The sequence below is a fragment of the Oscarella lobularis genome, chromosome 3 (assembly GCF_947507565.1).
Source record: "Oscarella lobularis chromosome 3, ooOscLobu1.1, whole genome shotgun sequence".
In the NCBI taxonomy this organism is placed as follows: Eukaryota; Metazoa; Porifera; class Homoscleromorpha; order Homosclerophorida; family Oscarellidae; genus Oscarella; species Oscarella lobularis.
This window is the reverse complement of record NC_089177.1, coordinates 1,906,476-1,929,390: the sequence shown is the minus strand read 5'-3', so window position 1 is coordinate 1,929,390 and position 22,915 is coordinate 1,906,476. Positions and strand designations below refer to the sequence as shown.

The 22,915-nt window shown below is 48.9% G+C and overlaps 1 protein-coding gene across 1 annotated transcript in view; it reads right to left on the bottom strand.

The window, feature by feature from the left end:
- Positions 1-22,915, bottom strand: part of LOC136184715 (uncharacterized) — a 47,841-nt gene that overhangs the window by 4,616 nt on the left and 20,310 nt on the right. The window contains exons 4-5 of the mRNA XM_065971653.1: positions 346-22,915; positions 29-292 (exon numbers count right to left, since the gene is read on the bottom strand). The exon at positions 346-22,915 is cut by the window's right edge and continues 19,292 nt beyond it. Of these exons, the coding sequence (XP_065827725.1) occupies positions 29-292; positions 346-22,915 (22,834 nt within the window). The remainder of the gene's footprint in view (positions 1-28; positions 293-345) is intronic.

Below are 22,915 nucleotides of genomic sequence, written 5' to 3'. Positions count from 1 at the left end.
TAAGAATTTGGCTCTTTCATGTACTTACCGAATCTACGAAGGTACGCATCGCGACTGCGAGTGCTGCCCGCCGAATTGAAAGCTTCCACGCTGAACCGATAATCAAGGTTGAGATCAAGTTGTGTTGCTTGGTAGAGCAATCCAGTGCCGTTGTAAAGAACAGAATCTCCACTGTACAAAACGTAGTAGAGAATTATTCCGTTAGGACGAAGTGGAGGAACCCAAGACACGTTAACAATTCCACCTATGTCATCAACATAAAAGACGACTGGTTGAGAAACACCTTCAGGAACTAGAAAACACAAACCCTTTATTGTTTGGAGACCTGGACAAGTATAAGCTTACCGTCTTCCGGAGTTGAAACTTTAACAACACCAGTTCTCGAAGTGGGAGCAATAATCGAAAATTCGTAGCTGGAGAACGGTTCCAAGTCACTAATATTTCGGCTTGTGCCGTCGACGGATTCCACAGTCGTCAGGCACTGCATCGCGAGCGCCGTCAAATTCATTCCAAGCGCGGTGGGCAGCGGGCAACGTCGTTGCATCAGCTGAACCGGCGCCAAAAACAGTCCCAGCCGCACATTTTCATATCTCCATGAAAGAAAAGCTTGACGCGGTCCCAAAACGATAATTGATAGGGAATCAGCAGAAAGCAGCGGATGGTCGCTACACCGCGTTGACGACAACGAATTATTGAAGGTGACAAAAGGGTTGAAGGATGACGAGGCAACAATTCGAACTACGTTGCCCTTCACAGACACTGGACTATTAATAGCTGATAGGAATCGATATGGCGCTGACGGCAAACCAAATAAATGAACAAATCGCCCCGCTGCCGTCTTATTGAAACTGTCCACAGTCACTTGAACAACTGAGACGCCAATACTCTCCTCAGCGAACGATGCGTTCAGCAAGGCAACAAACGAACGCGAAATTGCGTCGTATTCGCATAAAACAATTCCACCTTGGACGGGAGTCGTAGACGCAATGCTTCCTCGTACGACTGTCGATTGATCAAAGTCAGAATCGAATGACGACGACTCGTGGGCGAGATTGAGAAAGACGTCGGTTTGTCGCCCGTTTACGTTCGCTCCCGACTTTCCCTGCAAGCGAACGCGCAACTCGAGCAGACATCCGGACGAGAGATCGCTAACGGGTATGACGGTCAAATTTTCGAAGAAATAGATCAGTTTGAAATTGACACGTAGTAGAAAATAGGCGTCGTCGACATTAACGATACCGTTTCCATCACCGTCCATCGCCACAAGTCGATCTGCCGTTAAATCGGCTCGGATTTGAAGACCACGCGGAGTCGTGAAGTCAAAGAGTCGCTCGGCAAGATAGATCAGTACGTACGTCACGTCACGCACGTCGAAGACACAATTGCCGTCGACATCGCCGCGATCGCGGCCGGACGAGCAGACGCACGGCGGCGTGAGACACGCCACGGCGGCACGTCGTGGACGTATGTCTCGTCGCCTGACTCCGCGTCCTCCGTCGCCGCTAGACGCAAAGCCGGCAATCGCATCGCGAGGCGTCGGTTGGCCGATGGTCGTTCCTTTTAGGTCTTTCGCCGCGAAGGTGATGATCTGAGTAGAAAGTGTGTATGACAACTTCGTTCGAAGTTCGAACTTTACGTCGGCAATGTGAAGGTACGTGCCAGAGAGATCGTCCGCCGAGACGGAGCCGCCCATCTCGACGACTCCCGGTGGATCGTTTAGAGAAGACTCAAACGGGCCGCCTCGCCAATCTGTTCCGGTGCTCACGGATCTGGATAGTAATTTCGTCTCGTCGTAAACAATTCTTAAATCAATCGAGCCAAGGTTTGAATTTCCTGTGTTGACGTGAACGGGCACGACTATTTCTTGGGCTGAACCGATTGGTATCGGAAGTGGAAGACCAGTGGGATGTCCAATATCAATATCACCTATTTCTGGGTCAAGGTTGCAGGCAACGTCCATGACTCCTCTAGTGCTATTATCACGGGCGACAGAGACGGTCAGTCGAACAAGGCTCGGGCTGTTTCCGTTCAAAGTGACGACACCGTTTGCGTCGAAGGAGGCGAATTGCGGCATATTGCTTTCGTAAACGAACAGACTTTCGAGTCCGGGAAGAAATGGCACTTCTGTTGAGTCCGATAGCGTGAGCGTCATTCCGAGACGCAGATTCGCTTTGCCGCGAATTCCTCGCAACGTTCCACCGGGAAAAGCATCGATTTCGATTTTAGAAACAGAAAGAGAACGATTCGTGAAGGTCAAGTTAAACGCGTTTGTAAAGAGTCGACCAGCCACAGTGACATCAAACTGGACCACACGGGAGCTCTGGCTAGAAGATGACAACAGGTAGGGCGAAGAAGAATCCGTCCTGGTAATGCTAGTGTTTCCGAGTTTGGGAGCAAAACTAATCATTGTACTGTTCCACGACGATACGTCAGTGACGGATCCATCGCTTATTTTTAAGAAGACGTGTAAGAGAGCTTGCCGGCGAAGGCCTGAGAACGAAATAAAGTCAATCGACGGTAACCTCTGCTTGATCGAGTCTGGATAACTCGGGTACGGAGTGGCAAAAGCGTCCAATGACGAAAATCCAACTATTTGTATTGAAACGGAAGCATTTAGATTGACGTGAATAAATGCGACGGTTAGAGTCGCTTTTCCGAATTCTGTCTGAGGCGAAGGACTGACAATTATTCCTCTTTCATCAGAAACGTCGACTGCGAAGATCGCTGTTGGTGGAAGGAGGCTAAGACGCGTGCGGGGATCCTTCGTCACATCCTGACGTCGTGCGTCGGCGAAGACGAGACTGACGCGCAGAACGGCTTCAGTTGGAATGCCAGTCACCGCTGCTAGATCTTTACGAGGAGTCACTTTGGACGACGATAAAGTGATATCGACCGAAACAGGTGCCGGAAGAGTAATGTTAATTGGTATAACAGTTTCGGCTAGAACTTCTCCACTGCCGCAGAGCGGTGGAATCCAACGCACAGTAATTAAAGTATTTCGACCGCTTCCTTTGACTGTGACAGTATCGTTCTCTGCCTGCAGAACAGACGCATCCGACGAGAGCAATTTGAGGCCTTTGTCAGCTTTGATGAAAAATATTGAGCCATCAGAAAATTGAGCAGCTGTGACTGCCGTTGCAATTGTGCCATCAAAATCGAGATCGGTGTTAAGCAACGCACTTAGCATTTGACTATGATTTGCAACGTGTAGAAAAGCGGGAATGACGAGATCTAAGTCAGTCACAAAACGCACGTCTAGTCCAACGACAGAAACTGTCTTCTGCGAGACAGATACAGACACACTCCCAAGGTTTTCACCCGTTTGCGGATGACGAAGAGTAACGTCCACTGAACCTGAAGAAACTGCGTAAACAGATCCATCTCTGGTAATTTCTGCTACAGACGAATTGGACGAGTGCAAAAACGGTGCAATAACGCTCGAAACGTCAACATCTCTAAACTCTCTGATCCCATTAGTAAAGTTCGCTGTCGCGCGAATGACGCTTCGCTGATACTCAAGAGAGCCCAAACTGTCACTGCACCAACCGTCAACGGCATTCAAAATCCGGTCACCAGTATGCAATTTGACAGGGACGTCCGAAACCCAAACCATAAGCGGCAAATTGAACGAAAATCCGCCTTCCTTCACTTCGACTATAGCTTTCGAAAATGGTATAGAGTGAGTCTCATTCACAGCTACTGAAGAACAGTCTGCCTCCACAAATAAATCCGTACTGGAACACTGAAGTCCGTTTTTAACCAGGTCGCGACGACCTCTTGCGTACACGCGACTAACAGTGATCGAAGAAGTGACAGGGTTTCCGACCAATAGAGCAAGATTCACAAGTTGAGGATGCGATGCCGACGCAAAAATAGCGCGAGGATCGTCTTTTCCAACAAATATTTTGCCGCCACCAGTCGAGGTACTTCCGTACCGATCGTAGTGCGTTGCCGGCAAGGGAGTGTCGAGTCCTCTAGGTCGTATCGATCCGACTTTTATGTTGCTTAGAGACCGAATTTCGCATTGGATGAAAGCGTCTTGATTCTCTGCGGCTCCGCTAAGAACGCGAACGTCGACGTAAAACAATAGAGTTGGGGAGGACTGCGGCGATGTCGGAGCATTTTCTTGATCCAATAGCAAGCCAACAACACCACGATTCTGCTTGTCTTTCACTGTCACTTGAGAGCTCCAAAGAGACGAATCGATCGTCAATCCAGTGATCTCCAAGCTTGAATTGACTTTGATTTGAAGACTGAATCCAGCAATAGCATACCCCGCGTGAGCACGCACAGGAACGCTAAATGACTCTCCAGAATAGAAGGTTTTGTGCGGAAGCTCAAGAACAACATCGTTCATAACAGGCTTGAGTTGATTCATTCGTAGCGTTACTGGTCCCAGTGTAGCTGATTGACTGCCAGAGTCAGATAATCCGTATGCAATAATTGCCTGCCTCGTTCCCAACGAAGGAAAGAAATTCTCGGAGACTTGTACAATTGCAATGCAGATTCCGTCGCTATCGCTATCGGGAGTGCACGTACTGGAAATTGTTTGCCCGGCGATGGTAAGACGAGCAACGACGACGCTCGGCGCTGTCGCCGTATTGTGATACTCATCTCGAACTTGAAATGCTACGCGAACGACAGCGTCGTCAGGCCAAACGTCGAGACCTTCGTTCAGTATCGCCGCCGTTACTGAAACTGCCGGACGCAACGCAGGAGTGTATCTGAAAGAAGTGCGAATGTTTCCATAGCGAACGCTGAAAGAGCCAGCGTCGGACGAAAGAACGACAAAGTTGCTGTCAAAGGAGTTGCTTTGATTGGAATAGAGAATTTTGCCGAGAAGAAACGCTCCCGTCGAGCTTTCAACGACAGGTGAAAGACGATCAAAGTCGAGAGGAATGATTTCACTTGAACCGCGCTTGGCTTCTTCACATTCGTCGGTTGTAAAAGTTGAATTGAAAAATATCAACGGATTGTATCCATTCGGAAGAACGAGATCAACGCGAGCCGATCTCACGCTGAGACGAAGATCGACCGAAGGAAAGACACCGCGTCCGTGAGCGAGATCTCCTCGCATGAAAACGGAGCGAGCAACGTTGGTTCCACCCAAATCGTCGAACGTTACTTGAACGATAGAAAGTCCAATATCTGTTATATTCACAGATGAATTCAAGGCAATCCGAAATATTCCAAAGCCATCACTCTTCGCTCTGGCGTAAACTCCGTAATGCATACGGTTCCGAAGAACGGGTAGCTCGGCGCCAACGACAAACGTCGACTCGTTCAACATCAGATTGAAACTTTCGTTTTGATGAGTCAAATCAAATATGACTTCCGTTCCTCTTCCGCCTACAGGATGACCGGTTTCGTCTTTCAGGTATGCGCTCACTGCAAGCAAACAGCCGTCATCAGCGGAAGCAGCCGAATACGTAACATTTGTTACGAATCGAAGAAGTTTGAAGTTGACGCGGGCAAGATAATACGCATCGCGCAAATCGATGACTCCATTCTGATCCGGATCCATTGCGATCAATTGCCGTTCCGTAATCGTTGTTTGTATTCGATTTCCAAAAGGACCGCGAAAGCCGATCGACTTCTCGGAGAGATAAAGCAGCGTGTACGTCGCGTCGCGAACGTCAAAAGCGCAATTGCCGTCTGCATCGCCTTCCGGATCGCCGCCGGAGCAGGCGTCGCACGGCGGATTGGCGCAAGAACTTACGCGACGTGGTAAACGTCTCGGCTCCGTAGCGATGCCAATGCTTCTCTTTCCAACGGCGGAAAGAACTTGCTGAGTAAGATTGCCGCCGGCCACAAAATCGCGAGGCGTGTCGGCACCGATCGGTTTTCCGTCGATGCCTCGCTCGGCCAGAACTAAGACTTCTCCGCGAAGGAAGGTCGATCCGGTTCGCAAGGCGTAAAATTTGATGTCGGCGATGTGGAGAGAAGCGCCGAGAAGGCTGTCGTCGTCGAGAGAGCCGCCGAATTTGATTTGTCCTGGAGGATTGTTTAGAACGCCGATGAAAAGACCGCTCATCCAGTCGGAGCCTTGAGTTACGTCTGTCACGTTCAGTATGGAGTCGTCGTAGCTTAGAGTAAGATCAACGGAACCGATGGGACGACCGCCAGAGTTCACGCGCACCGGAACTGTAAACGCTTCCGCGACGCTGCGAGAAGGCAGCGGAACCCCGCTCGGGTTACCTATGTCGACGTCTCCCGCCGCCGGAGCCAGATTGCAAAAGAACGAAACAATGCCGAAAGCCGGGGAATCTATTGACGACACACGAATTGCTTCCTTGAGGGCGGAATTTGACCGCAAAGTGGCTATACCCGACTTATTTCCTACGGCAACGACATTGGGGTCGCTGCTCGTAAAAGTGACGATATTGGGAAGGGAAAGAGCGCTCGTATAACGCGTGTCGTCTTCAAATGTCACGGAAACAAAAACTTGGACAGTATGAAGGTCTTTTACGCCGATGAGATCGACTCCTCTTCTTCCACCCAAGGTAACGTCGTCGATTGATTTCACTTGAAGACGTCGTGAAGAGACTGCCAATACCAAAGCGGCTTGTGATGTTGTTGTGGAAAAACGAGCAGTCACGTTGACATTTCCATTATGAACCGTTTCTTGAATTGTCAACGAGTTCGTCGCAAGTCTAACGGCAGCACTTAGATTTGCATTCGAAGCGACATAAGAAATCCGCAAGCGAGGGTTGGACGACACGTCGCGAGAATCACCGTTGGAAAGCATCAAAAGAGCGTGAATTTGGGCTTGCTGCATTACACCGCTTCCCGCCAGAGGCCTCAACGACGTCACCGAGTGCGAATTCGACCCCGGGTATGAAGGTATTGGATGAGCGGATAGAACGAGATCCTCAGCAGCGGCAACAATGATGCTAAATTGAGTTGTAACGGCGACGTGCGAGAAATAGACGACGATGGTAGCGGTGCCCGTGCGGCCATTGCCGCTAGGTATTAGCCTCAATGTGCCGTCGGCTTCACGAGTAATATTGACGAGACTTGACGTAATGTTGAAAAGTGTTCTCGAATCGGATGAAACGTCCACCGTTCGATCCGGATAGGAGAGTAAAACGACAATTTTGCTTGAGACAGGATAACCAACGAGGGCGCCTGGGTCACCGGGTGTGACTAGAATTCGTTCTACGCTCCTTACTGCGACTCCGTTTGGTTGTGGAATAACAATGGTAACGTTGGAAACAGCTGCAGCAAGAGTTCTATTCGAGCAGTTGCTTGGAAGAATCCACGAAGCTTCAAGTAAAGGACCTGAGATAGATCGGTCTCGAGCCGTGACAGAGTTGCCTTGAACTTGGAGCAGGCCCGTGTCGCGAGAAGTAAGATTTAGCCCCAAATCTTGTGAAAGGCGCATTCGTTTTCCATCGCTAAATACAGCGCTCACTTGCACCTCGGCCGTTTCACCTTCAAACCCCAGGGCCCTTTCAACAGTGACAATAGCTGATTGAGAGCTCAATTTCTCGTAGGGAGCAGCCGAAAGCGAGACTGCAATGCCAGAAATTACGTTTACATCGAGACCAACCGCTGTAACTGTTTCGTTTCCAGATACGCGAACGTTCGTCATTCCCTTGACGAGTCCATCGAAGGAAACAGCGCGAATGCTCGCCGATCCTGGCGACAATCCAGTAACAGCTTTATCGTCTACAGATGCAATAGACGAATTGCTTGATGTTAAAGACACAAGTCGAGTCACGTCAACCGTCTCGCTTCTCATATTTCCAGCTGAAAAAGATGCTGCTACAGTAACTTCCGATCTTTGATATTGCTCGCCACATAGAGGGTTCAGCCAGTCTTGAACGCGATTTAGGACGTCATCTTCAATTGAAACGGTAACAGGAAAGTCTGGAAACCAAACTCGGAATGGAAGTTCCTCTAAGAACCCCCCACAAGATACGGCGACGTTAACACGTGCGGTTCCGCGTGTCTCTGTTCCATTCACATAAGCCGAACGACAGTCACCGTCGACTTTCAGCGCAGCTGGATCTGCACTCATGCATGTGGGACTCGAGCAAGACAAAAATCCTCTATTTGCCGCCACTTCCAAAACGCTGACAGACGCCGTCACGTCCACTCCATTCAAACTTGCCGTATTCAACATTTCGCTATCTGAGGCATGGACGATGATGCCTTTTGGCGAGTCCGACGACACAAAGACAGCTGCGTCTCCAATCGCAACACCAGAACGATCGACTTTGGTTGCTCGTGCCGGAAGCGGTTGGCCGCGCGGAGAAAAGGAGTTGCCGTGAATGTCAAAAAGTTGAGACACTGTAACTGAGAAAGAAGCAGCCGCATCGAACGCTATAGAAGACGCTGCCTGAAATTTCACGGTTGCTAGTAACGTAGAAGCGTTGACTAAGCCGCTCGGTAAAGTCTGTCCGGCCTGAGCCGTTACAGATGCCGTCACCGTCAGCGACGTTGCGTTGGACCGCGCGAATTGAGCCGTGTACAGAGACTGATCCACGGAAGCGCTGACAATAGACAAGGGAGCATCTGTATTGATAGAAAATTGATACTGACCAACGGCGTAGTCAATGTGAGCATAGACGTCAACCGAAAACATTTGGGAAGAGTAAATGGAGCGAAACGGTGCGACGACAACGACGTCACGACGTACAACGTATTGCGGTTTAGAGAGCAACGTTGCAAACGAAGAAACATTTGATGCAGATCGCAGTCCTCCAAAAACAATGTAAGACGTTACGTTCAGCCCATTATCGGACAAATCAAACCAGTTGTCGGGCACTCGTTGTGTTAGGAGACACGTTCCACTGTTAGAATCTGGTGAACATTGCCCTTTGACTACTTCCCCAGTCGATGGCTTTCTGATTTCAGTTTCAACAATGCAGGGAAGAGTGCGCACATGAAAAGCGGCGTCTCGCACTTGCACAGCCAATTTTATAACCGGATCGTCAAACCAAGCAACTTCCGTCAAAAGGACGACTCTAAGACTCGTCGGTGGGTTTAGTTCTATGGAGAAAACTTGTGAAGATGTCTTGGAACCCACTTGAGCCGTGAACGTTCCACCTGAGAAAAGAAAACCAAAATTTTGCCTGTACTCGTCTGCAGTAATACGATGAGTCGGCTGTTGCAAGAAACTTCCGCCACCAGTTGAAAATTCAAAATCGATAGTGGAATTAAAGTCAAAGGTAACTTTTTCTTGAACCCGTTCAATAATGATAACGACAATTGTTTCACTTTCTAATTGTGGCCTGCCTCCATCTCTAGCCTTTACAATTAAAGTGACGGGCGCAATTTGTGACGGAGGAATCGGATTGTGAAGGAAAATCGTTCCGTTATTACGGTAAATGTCGAAAATATTTAAATCATTTCCGGAAGCAATGAGGTAATGTAGGGCGGCATTGGCGCCACTATCTGCATCGGTTGCCGTCACTTGGACAATATCGCTGCCAACAGGCATAGATTCTGCAATCGTTTCTTCCGTTCTGAGAACTGAAAAGTGCGGCTTATTGTCGTTAACGTCAATAAGAGAAACGCTGACAGAAACCTCCGTTCTTGAAAGCCCCTCGATAGCGGCCACGAGAAAACGATACGATGATCGGGTTTCTCTATCCAAACTTTCATTGACAGATACAACTCCGGTTCGACGATCTACTACAAACGATTCCTCATTCGCAATCTCGTAAGTCACGTTGCCAGCTGTCGCATCGGCGTCACTTGCCCTTACGACAGTCACGACGTCGCCTATCGTAGCATTCTCATAAATTGACGCATTGTAGTAGCTTCGTTCGAAAGTCAAATTGAATTCGTTCACATCCAAAATTCTAACGACGACGTTTATACTACTATCGGCTCCCCTGCCATCTGACACGTTTATTTTCAGAGTGTAAAGCGATCTCGTTTCCGCGTCAAGAAGGCGTCGAACAGAGACAGCCCCGCTTTGAGAAATCGCGAACGAGTCGTTCAAATTTCCACTGACGATATCGTAGGTCAATAATCCATTCATAGCCGAATCGTCGTCCGTTGCAGTCACATTAAAGACGACTGTACCAATAAGAGAATTCTCAGCCACTGTTTGCACAGTAAGAGGTCGAATAACCGGACGATTGTCGTTGACATCGAGGACAGTCACTTTCAGCATGGCCTCCGAGAAAAGAGAACTATTTAAGGCGTCAGACGCGCGAAGACGCAGCAGAAACTCAGCCCGAGCCTCTCGATCAAGTTTCACTAGCAGAACGACATCGCCAGTCGAAACGTTAATTGAAAAACTGCTCGATCCATTCACTAGTTCATATCGAACGACGGCGTTTCGTCCTTCATCCGCATCTAGAGCCGATGCAGTGAAAATAACCGCACCTACATTCGTGCTCTCAAGAATGGTAACGTTGTATTCTGATTTTCCAAATGCCGGCGCGTTGTCGTTTGCATCTTCCACTGTTATAGTCAAACTTGCGAAGCTCAGCACTGGCTGACCAATTCGCAAGTCAAATGTGCTCGCCTCAACATCATACTCGTACGTTTCTCGTGTCTCCCTATCCAGTTTCTCGTTAACGGTGACAATACCTACGCCATTGAAACTGCCGATTCGGAAGGCTGAAGACAAAATTCCATCAGCCTGACGCAAATTATAAAAAACGGTGTTATTTGCGAAGGCGACGATTCGAGAAACAGTCGTACCAACTGCAGCCGTCTCCGAAACGGTGGCGACGTATTCATCGCTTTCAAACATAGGACCGACTCCCAGTGTAACGATCGAGATTCTGACGCTTGCGTTCGTAGCGCGAGAAGGCTCGCCGCCATCTCTCACCTGAACAATAAGCACAACGATGCGATTCGTCATGGGGAGCTCTCGAGCAACGCTAACACGACCGTCGGCCGACACATTGAAGGACTGAAGAAAATTTCCATCGACTATGCGGTACGAAAGGGCGGCGTTTGCGCCGACATCTGCGTCAGAAGCATCAATGCGAGCAATGAAAAAGCCAATAGGCGTCGAAGAGTTTAATTGCGTAGTGCTGTTTCCAGTTGAGACCGTGACGACTGGACTGTGATCATTAGCGTCTAAGACACCAATATTAGCCGTGACAAGAGATGATGCTACTGATCCTGATGTCGACCGCCTTTCTGCGCGAATAACAAGCTGATACGAAGCGACCGTTTCCCTGTCTAGCAGATCGACAAGGGTTACAACACCAGAAGTTGCATTGATACCAAACCGGTCGGCTTCGTTTCCACGCGTGATAGATAAACGGACCGTACTGTCGCTTAGATTTTGTGTCAATACTTTGATGGTTCCAACAACGGCCCCAATTGAAGCGCTCTCCGATATGGAAAAGTTGTAGGACGGACGATCAAAGTTCGGTGGTAGAACTTGCTCCAAAGTGACATTGAAAACGATCGTTATATTCGATGACAGAGAAGGCCGTCCTTGATCGGTTGCCACGACGATGACGTCACTGAGCGATACGTTTGCAAGTCGAGTTTGAGTTGATATAACTCCGGTGTCGTTGCTGATTTGGAACAAGGAAGAGCGCCCGCTAAGAGAATAAGTGACAAGCGCGTTCTTTTTGCTGTCGGCGTCTGTTGCAGTGATTGTGAGTAGAGCCGTTTCTGCTGCCGTTCCAACAAAAGCTGTCTGCGGACCAGGATCACGTAGAAGAGGACGATTATCATTGACGTCAAGAACATTCACAGTCACGTTCGCTTCCGCTGGAGAGCTTCCATTTGGCGCAAATACAGAGTCAAAGGCGACAGCACGCACAGTCAAAATGTAGCTGTTTTGCGTTTCTCGATCAAGAGGTTTCACAACAGAAATGTCACCTGACGTTAATCCAATGGCAAAATGACTTTCCGAATTTCCCGAAGCAAACGTGTAGCGGACGTTGCCGGACGACTGCGCTGCAAGACGAAGTAGCACAACTGGCGCCAAGTTTTCTTCAACAGAAGTTGTGAAGGAAGATTGATTGAATACAGGAGTCAAGCCCGAGCTTTGCCGCCCGGTTACAGTAACGTTGATTGTAGTGTTTGCGCTGCGCGGAATAATTCCACGATCTCGAACATTTACAACAAGATTGACAGTTTGAGGAATCTGAGAAGGAAAGCGACGAGATAGAGTCAATTCTCCTGATGTACGATTGAGAGCGAACAGTTCATCGGAGTTTCCAGATACAATAGAAAACACCAACTCCCCATTGAGACCTTCGTCTGCATCGGTTGCTTGAATGATCAAAATGCGAGATCCAAGAACTGCAGCAAACGGAACAGACGCAGAAATAATAGAATCGACTTGTGGCGAATTGTCGTTCTCATCATCAACCTTCACAGAAACAGTAGCGGATCCAGGCGGTAGACTTCCGTTTCCAAGAGTTGATGCCGTGACGGTGAATCGGTACGAAGGCGTCGCTTCTCTGTCAAGACTCCCGCGAACTGAAATTCTGCCAGTGAGCCGATCAATCGCAAACGGGAAAGAAGATCCAGCCAAGATGGCGTAAGCAATCGAGCCGTTACCCCGAGAAACAGCGTCTATTCGTATCACCGACGTATTCACAGGCGAGTTCTCCGTCACGTTGGCAACGTATGTAGATTGCCTAAACACGGGTGAAGATGCGTTTTGCGAACGCGTCACGTTAATGCGAAGAGATCCATTGGTTGACAGGGAAGGAATTCCGGAATCAGAAACGATGACGACAAGACTGTAAAATTCATCGTCTAGCTCAAGCAGCGGCTGACGTGTGGTGATCGTTCCGTTGGATGATATAGCAAATAGATTGGCATTGCTTCCGACTAATGCATATGTCAGCATGGAATTCCGGCCAGAATCTGCGTCTCTGGCTGTCACTTGGCCGGCTCTTGAGCCGACAGCCGCTGCTTCAGGCAGAGCAAAAGTTTGTATCCGTTCAATTTGGGGAAACCCGTCGTTGACGTCCAATACTTCCACAGTTGCAGAAACTTGTAGCGACTGGAACAAAAACGATATCGTCGAAGCAACATCACACGTAATAGTGACGTTGTACGAAATAGCGGTTTCTCTGTCGAGAGAAGCATTGGCAAATAAACGGGCATCGTTCGTAATGAAGAAAAGACGATCGCTCCTAGACGTCACTGAGCACGTAACGTTGAGCACATCTCTACCTTGAATCAAGCCAAGAGTCAGTACAAGTGAGGGCGGTAAATTGTTCTCCAAAACTTCGCCAAAGTAGGAAGTCTGGTTGAATCTTGTCCTGACGAAATCAGTTAAAATGACTGATACGTTCGCAGACGATTGCAGGCCACCGCTGTCTTCAACAATCACAATCAAGTTGTAAGTCAAATCAAGGCTGGGAGAAAGCAGCTCTGTCTCGTTGGTACTGATTACGCCATTGAGCGAATCAATGACAAACTTTCCAGAACTGTCCGCCAACGAAAAAGTCAGAAGGTCACCATCCGGATCGCTTGCGTTGACGCTTCCTACGCGACTGCCTCGAGAAGCGTCAAACGAGACAAAAAACTGAAATAGAGCGTTGACACGAGGAGGTGAATTCGCCCGTCTTTCCACAAAAGCGAGCACATCGATTTGAATTGATGCTGTAGCATTGAGAACTGGAAAACCCGAATCTTCGGCCAAAACTTGAAAACTGGCGTTAAACGACTGATTGACGGCTATTCCGGAGGCAAAGAAAATATTTCCAGTTGTTGAATTGATAGTAAATCTGTTGGAAAGCATTCCTGAAATTATTGAATATCTGACTCTTCCGTTCGACGTAGCGTCGGAATCGCGAGCTCGAACTCGAAGAAGAGGAACGCCCACGCTGCTTGCGTTTACTGTCGCCGAATAAGAAGGCTGATCAAAAATCGGCGAGTTATCATTCACATCTGTCACCGTCACTTGGACAGACGCTTGGCCTGTCTTTCGAGGCCCGCCTGCGTCCGTAGCAAAGACGAGAAACGAATACAGTATCTTCGTTTCAAAATCGAGCGGACGAACAACAGTTACAACGCCTGTACGAGGGTTTACCTCAAACGGTACTGAAGCGATAGGATCGACAGAGTAGAAAATAGATCCGGCATCGAAAGCGTCCGAGTCGAACGCGGAAACGGTAAGAACGCTTATGCCAGGATCAACGTCTTCGCGCACGGTGGCGTTGTAGATTCGCGCTGAAAATGTCGGCGTGTCCAGATTGGTTAGAGTCTCGTTTGTCGTCGGCTCCGTAGCGTTCTCGTCGAAAAGCGATTGAACTATTCTAATAACTATTGACGCATTTGCGGAAAGTGGAGGAACGCTCTTGTCGTTTGTCGCCGTCAGTAACAAAGTGCGATTTTCACCGGCAAAACCAACCAAATTTCGAGCTACAATCACGGAACCAGAAGAGGAATCGAACCGGAAAAGATCCGAAGGAACCAGCAGGTACGAGACCTCCTTATTAATTCCAGAGTCAGCATCGCTTGCGTTTGCTACGAAAACAACCGTGCCGATCACCGAAGAATCGTTGACATTAATTCTGTAAATCGCTGCTGAGAACTCAGGAGCGTTGTCGTTGACATCCACGATGGTTACGACAACTGAAGCGCTGTCGTTACTGATACCAAGAGGGCTCGTGTAAATAGCTCTGATGTCTAGTGTATATTGGGCCTTGAGTTCGCGATCAAGTGCCTGTACAACTTCCAGTTGTCCCGACGTCGAGTTCAGAACGAAAGCAGCATCCACGGTGTCCAGAGAGAAAGTCAGCATTCCACCACTAACAGGGTTCGACACTGACGCCGAAACTGTCAAAATCGTTGCGTGAGGAACGTTTTCCGTCACGTTGGCTGAATACACTGCCTCGGAGAAGACAGGGAAAGGGGTGAAGACCGCAGAAACGTTAACAACAAGGTGGGTTTCGGTTGAGAGTGCAACTAATCCGCCATCTGTCACACGAATGGTCAAATTATAGATCCCAGGCGACAGACGCTGACGAACAGTCACAAGACCGGTTACATCAACGTCAAATCTTCCGTCATCGTTGCCACTGACGATAGAATACAAAAGAGCGGCGTTTTGGTTCAAATCAGCATCACTTGCGTTGAGTTGGGCAACTCTTGAGCCGATCGCCGCTTCTTCCGTCATTTGAATCGGTTGAACGGCATTCACTGTTGGACGATTGTCGTTTTCGTCGGAGATTGTTACGACGACCGTCGCCTTTCCCGTCAAAGCGCCGTCACTCGCGACGACGACCAAAACGTACCGGTCTTTGGTTTCGCGATCGAGTTTCGTTTCCGCAGTTTCTACGAGACCCGTGGTCAAATTTATACGAAATTCGTTCGGAATCGGATCTTCGAATCGGAAAGTAATGCTGTCGGCATCGGCGTCGCTGGCGGAAACAGTCACAATACTACGACCCGACGGAGAGTTCTCGGGTAGAGAAGCGTTGTAAATTGACGAAGAAAACACGGGAGGTCGCTCGTTCACGTTCGACACTGTTATGTTCACGAGAGCCACGGCGGATGGAACCGAGGCAATTCCTGCATGGTCGTTCGTTGCACGAACGCGCAATGTATAGCGCTCAATGACTTCTCTGTCTAATGACGCGTTAACCACTATTACGCCAGGAGTTTGGTCACTGAGTCGGAAAGCTCCGCCTACGTTGCCGCTTAAAATAGAGTAGGAAACGGCGGCATTAGATCCGATATCTGCATCATTTGCGGATATTCGAATGACTGACGCCCCCAAAGTCGCATTCTCAAAAACTTGACCAATGTAAGATGACTGCGTAAAAACAGGAGAGTTGTCGTTAACATCCGTAACTTCAATAGAAACTTGCATGAATGAGCTAAGAGGAGGACTTCCGCTGTCCGTACCGATCACCGTCAAATTGTACGACGACTGAATCTCAAAATCAAGCGACGAAGTCGTGAAAATTTGGCCGGATGTCGAATTGACGGCAAAATGTTGAAATCCGTTCTGAAGACGGAATCGAACTAAAGCGTTACGGCCCGAATCCTTGTCCGTCGCATGAACTGCTGTAATCACACGGCCAACGCTAGCATCCTCATTAACGGCTACATTGCCACTGTCCAATGTCAAAACTGGAGAGTTATCGTTGACATCGAGAATATTTGCAATTATAGTGGCGGTCCCCGTAAGGCGAGGAGATCCGGAATCCACTGCTAAAACAGTTACAGTGTACGACGGTTGAACTTCTCTGTCGAGAAGCCTTCTTGTCGAAATCGCTCCGTCCTGCGAATCGATCGCAAACGCCGTTGCATTAGACAGCGAATACTGCAGCAAAGAGTTAATTCCAGAGTCGGCATCAGTTGCTTCAACAGAGAGCCCCACTTCGCCCGCAGTAGCATTTTCCAAAATGTCCAATCGATATATTGCCTGACGGAAAACGGGCTGATTGTCATTTACGTCAATAATGGCAACAGTTACAGTGGCGGATCGCGGAAGAATCGACGAAAGCGAAGACGGATTTTTAGCCGTAACGACGAGGTTGTACCTTTTCGTGGTCTCGTAGTCCAACGTATTGGCCGTCGCTATTACTCCTGTCAGATTGTTCAGAACAAAAGCGTCGTGAACGTTTCCACTGGCAATTTCGTACACAACTTGACCGTGTAAACCGCCGTCTTCATCAGAAGCGGAAATGACGGTAACAGAAGAACCGATAGGAGCCGCTTCTGACACCGATGAATTGTAATTCGTCTTATTGAAAATGGGAATGTTGTCGTCAACGTCGGTGACATTTATCGTCACTGTCGTTTGGCTAAACAATGAAGGAACGCCTTGATCGAAGACTCTAATAAGCAGAGCGTGATTTGGAAACGTTTCTCTGTCGAGAGAACGAACAAGAGAAAGTTGGCCAGTTAATGAATCAAGAGAGAATTCCCCGCCAATATTTCCGGATATAATTGAATAATTGAGTTTGCCGTTCGCTCCAGTATCTTCATCGCTTGCTTTGATCTGAAGCAAGGGCGTCCCGATAGGAGAATTCTCTGGAAAAAGAAGAACATCGCTGTATCCTTCGATTTGAGGGGCATTATCATTGACATCATCAACAGTGACGAATACTATCGTCACAGCCTTCAGAGCGCCATGCAAACTTCCGTCCTGCGCTTCCACTGAAATTCTGTACGACGTCTGACTTTCGTAGTCCAACTCTTTCTGCAAAGTCAGGTTTCCCGTTCTCGGGTCGAGTATAAAAGTGTTGTTTGTGTCGTCTGGGTTGAGAATTCGATAGGTGATTTCTCCATTTGTTCCCGTGTCGCCATCTGTTGCTAGAACCGCAACCAACTGCAAACCGATAGGACTGTCCTCTGGAATAGAGACGTTGTAGGAAGACTCAGTGAAGATTGGACCAAACAGATTGTCACACTGATCGCTTTGTAAACTATTTTCGAAAATTCTCAGTGGAGTGAAGCCGTAACTAGCAACGATTTCCGCTGATCTCGGTAGAGAAGAAATACGCACTGACTGCGCGTAATCAGGCGGCGGGTCAGGGCGGCCAAACATGGCTAGCGTTCTCGAAGAGTGAGTCTCGTTTGCGGAATTCAAGTTAGATTGAATTATCGATAATCCGATTGACTTGCTGATCACTTTGAAGGACGCCTGTATCGAGTAGACACCGTTCACTGAGTAAGCCGCTTCTACTATTCCGCCTTGAAGAGCTCGGCTTTTCGTTCCAGCGGGAAGCACTGTTCCTGTGGAAAACGTTGAACTATCAAATTCCGTTTGCCGTGTGAAAGACGGGTCGAACGGCAGCGAGAAGTCAAAGAAAACATACGTGGATTTTGTCGCTGGAGCGTCTCGCTTTCCCACAAAAGTTGCATTGACAGTCAGCAGGCATTCTGACGTGACGTTCTGCACTGGAACAACCGTCAATTCTTTAACGAAGAAAAGCATATTCATGTCAACTTTGGCCATGAGAAATACGTCGCTCATGTCAACAACTGTGTTGAGATCAACGTCAAAACGAGACAGTCTTTGTGCCGTTAAGGCGTAGTTCGCAGTTGCAAGTGTGAAATTAAATAGTTTCTCTGTTAAGTATTCCTGAAGATATTCCACGTCGTCGCTGGTGAAAATGCAGTCGTCATTTGCGTCAGCAGTTTCGCGGCCGGACGCACAATTACAGGGAGGAATAAGACACTGTAAAGCCCGCCGCTGTCGAGATGACAGACTCGCGAATCGCCTAGATCGTCCCGTACTCCTCATAATCTCAAGTGTCGCTTCACCGGCGATGAAAACGCGTGGAGTTGCTGCTCCGACAGCAACAGGTGGAGCGTCGCCCGTCTCGAGCTTTACGACGAGACCAGATATAGTCGAGCTTTCAACAGATTTTGCTTCAAAACGAAGCGTTGCCAAATGCCAGGTGTCAGTTGAAATTCCCGTGTACGCGGCGCGAAGACGAGCTCTTCCGTTTGCGTTGTCGATTGTAGGCGTAAAGCTCGTCCCAGCCCAATCGCTGCCGCTCGTAAAAGCTAGTAATGCGACACTGCTCTCATCGTAGAAAACGTAGAGATCCACGGTGCGAATAACGTGGGCACCGGTGTTTATTCTCAGCGGAACTTCAAACTGACTTCCTTCAGCAACAGGAAGCAGTGGAACACCGAGTCTCTGACCAAGATCTACGTCGCCAACATCCGGCTCCAAATTGCACGCAAAGAGATGGCTTGTTTGAACGGAATCACCTGCTACTATGGCTTGGAGTGAAATTTTGTACTGCCCGTTTGTCTTCAAGCGAACTGTTCCTTTGTTTTTGTCCGCTATACTGATGGATCGCGTGTCATTCGCAGAGATCGTAACAAGTCCAGATATGTACGGTCGACCGTTCGTAAAGTATGACGCAAATTGCGTTCCGTCGTTGAAGTGGACAGTCAAGCTAACGTCAGCGTCGGTATCAACAATTCCAGCCAACGTCCCGCTGCCATCCCCGACAAGCAATGACGTCAAATTTACGATGTGAACTTCTGCGTCAGACAACTCCAAGGTAAGGATTTCTTCGTGTTTTCTTCCGAGATAACGGCCAACAATTTGTCCAGATCCGAGAAGAGGATCCGGAATGACGGGCGACACGATATTGGCTCCGTCAAGGCCGACCATAAATGAAGATGAAGCACGCGAGTAGAACAGCGCGTACTGGCTGGAAGCAACAGGAATTGCGCTACCGTCGGTTAGAACGAGATCTAAATGTAGTTCCGCTTTCTGGTATTCTTGTGTTCCGCGAATACTGCGTAAGATCGTTAGGCGTTTGGACTCGGAGCCCGAGTACGGTGGGTAAGGCGTTGCGTATAAATCCAGCGAAGAAAACGCCGCTACTGTTATTTCAATCGTTTGGTTGATTGCAACGTGGGTAAACCGAATAATTAGTCGACCTTTTCCGGAAAGACCGGCCGTATTGCTCACAACGTTGGGATGACCGCTGCTGTTGGTATTAACTGAAAATAGGTTGTTCGCTACGCTAAGGTCAAATATCGTCCTCCCGTCTCGCGTCATATCGATGTTTCGCCCGTTTGAGTAGGAAAGCAAGACTCGTATGTCAGATGACGTTGGCAAGCCGGCGAACTCAGCCGTGTCGCCTCGAAGCGTTAGTTTCAACGCTGAAAGCGTGACAGTCAACTTCTGGGGATTCGGTAAAGCGACGACGACTTCTCCGAGTCCCGTTGCTAACGGTCCGACTCTACAGGATCCAACACGCCATGATGCCAAAACGATCAAACCTCGTCCACTTCCTACGACTTCAATTTCGCTGCTTGAACCGGCGACGACCTTTACGATCGACGAATCAGTCGAATTGAGAATCAGCCCCAAGTCAGAGTTCAACGTCAGACGTGATCCATCGCTGAAAACTGCCGTTGCAGTAACGTGACCCCGAACGCCTTCAAAATCTAACTGCTGACTAGTTGTTGCTTTGGCAACTTGGCTGGACAACTTATCAAAAGGATCGCTGGCTCCTAGTACCAGGTTCACACCAGTTGCTATAGAAACGTCAATTGCTGTTACAGAAACGGGCGCCGCGTTGGTGACGACGAGGGCAAGACGGCCGATACTATTGCCACCCCGCATAGCGAGTAGTTGTGTTCGTCCTGGATTCAACCCGACGATTTTTCCGGCCGCTTCCACTCGAACTACGGAAGCGTTAGTGCTTCGAATACTTCCAGCAATCAGCGAAAGAACGGATACATCAACAGCGGTCACAACATCGTCATAAGCATACGAAGCGATCGCGTCAAGCTGAGCCCGCTGATACAACTGGCGACACGACGACGTCGGATCGAGCCACCCGGTGACGGCACGAAGAACGCTCTGGCTCGAACTCAGAACAACGAGATCGCCGCCGCGTGGATACCAAATGCGAAATTCAAGTTCTGCCGTCAGACGACCAATTGTAATACGAATTTTCGCCGAAGGTGAACGAGTCGTTTCTGTTCCGTCGAGAAAAGCTTCGCTGCAGTTTGCCATCACTTTGACAATTGACGGCGAAAGACTCGTGCACGCCGCCGCCGCCGACGTTTCCGTTGTTTTCCCTGACGAAAGAACTTCCAAAATGTGAATTTTCGTTGCAACGCGATTTCCGTCCAGCACAGCGGTGTTAACTAATTCCGACTGATCGGCGTAGGGAAGCAATCCAGTAGTAGACGTCGAATCCACAAATACACGTCTATTCGAACGACCGATTATCGTTGCATGCGTTGGCGACGTAGCACCGTGCGGCTGTAGTTTCTCGTTCTTTATATTGCTAATGTACTGGACAAGACACGAGACGTTCGCATAGCCTTTCGCTGCAGATTCAGACACTTTGAATTTGAGCGACATTAGCTCTTCGGCCGTCGTGAGATCGTCCGAAGCGGTTTCCGGGTGCTTCAAGTAGCCAGTTATTCCGTATCCGGTTTTCCTGTCAAGGCGAACGACGGTCGTCCATTTGGTTTCGTCAATCGTTGCCGATACGATTTCGAGACTGGAGGAAACAACAAACTTCAATGCAAAAGTAGCAATCGCGTAGTCGGCGTGCGCTCTGACGGGAACACTAAATTCGTCGCCTGGAAAAAGCGAACGTGACGGCAACTCTATGACGACGTCACGAGTGACGACGGGAACGGCGTCGTGATGGTGAATAACGACAGAACCAAGTGGACGCGATGCGAAGTCCGTATCGAGACGATAGTCCACGTCGACCGTATCGTCGGCAACTGAATCGTCGAACCAGGCAGCGGGAAGACGAATCGATCCCTCGCATAATCCGCGATCGGAGCTTCGACAGATAAACTGCCGTACGCCAGGAAGAACTCGCGAAAGAGTCGCACTCGGCTGCACGCGAAATATTGCTACAGCGCCGGCTGCCACGCCGACGGCGTCGTGGGCGTCGTCACGAACCTGGGCAATAACGCGAAGTACAGGATTGTCTCTCCACAGCTCTTTGTCAATGAGAATCGCCGTGATTTTACTCGCCGCTCTCCTCTTGACGGAAAACGATTGCGACGCCGTCAAGTGACCAAGAGTAGCAGTTATCGTTCCTTGTGAAGTCGAAGCATTGTTGGAAAAAAAGCCGAAGAGCTGACTGGAGCCCTGACTCGACGATTTTAGGAATCCTAAACCGGATATCTGAAATTCGACGTCGAGACGCTCTGTAACGGTAATATTGACGGAAACTGTAGTCGTGAGTGAAGGAACGCCTGCATCGTAGGCTTGAATGATCAGAGAGAAATGACTTATATGGCGAGGAAATGGAGTTTTGAGCTGAATTTCTCCCGTTGACGATGTCAGCGAGAATACGTCGAGTTCGTTTCCAGTGACTATCCTGTAGGAGACAAGAGCGTTTGAACCAACATCAGCGTCGCTCGCGCTGACTGAGAGAAGAACAGTTCCCAGATCGGTTCCCTCGGCGACTCTCGACTGGTATACAGACTGAAGAAACTCCGGTGCGTTGTCGTTGACGTCTTCCACGGTAAGGTTCACGTAAGCGTAGGCGGGAAGTGACGGAGGCGATCCGCGATCTTTGGCTTCAACTTCAAATCGGTACGATTCCTTCGACTCTCTATCTAACGATCGGACAAGTGTCAGTCTTCCTGTCGATGCGTTAACGGCCGCTACGGCATCTTCATTGCCAGAAATGATCTTGTAGGTGACGTCACCGTTTTCCCCTGAATCCAAATCATTCGCCTTTACCGTCGTAATAGCAGAATTCAACGGAGAGTTTTCCTTTAGGGTAACAAAGTGAAAGACGGTTGAAAATTGTGGCGAATTGTCGTTGAGATCCCTAACGGATACGTTGATAGATACAGTTGAAGAAAGAGAAGGCGACCCGCTATCAGAAGCAATGACTGTGAGAGTCTGCAGAACTGGATCGACTTCGTAATCGAACGTTCTATTCGTGGACAGCTCTCCGCTTTGCGAATCAATTTGGAAATCTGTCGCAAAGCGGCTCGGTGCAAGGGAATATGTAATTTGACCGTTCAAACCCAAATCAGCGTCCGTAGCGGTAATAAAACCCAAATTCGATCCAATATGCTCGTTTTCGTTGACATAGAAGGTTGGCAACGAAAGAGGAAACTTGGGAGCGTTGTCATTGACGTCGAGAAGACGAACTGTCACCGAAGCGCTTGTTTCCAAATGAGGACTACCACCGTCTTGCGCCACAACGACTAGCCGATAATCAGCTGTCGTCTCGCGGTCCAAACTTCGTGCAACAGTGAGTACGCCCGTACGAGAATCCAATCGGAAAAAACTAGTGTTTGCGTTAAGGCGATAGACTACTAAACTGTTTGAGCCCATATCTTTATCAGTGGCATTTAAATCGGCGACAACAGTCCCAACGGGAGTACTTTCCAGCAAGTTCACAGCAAAATTTCCTGTTGAAAACACCGGAGCATTATCATTGCTATCCAATACTCGAATCGTGACGAGAACGGAGCCGCTCATCGGGTTGACGGGAGCGAAATCGGTTGCCAAAACGGTTAAGACGTACATGCTCTCAGACTC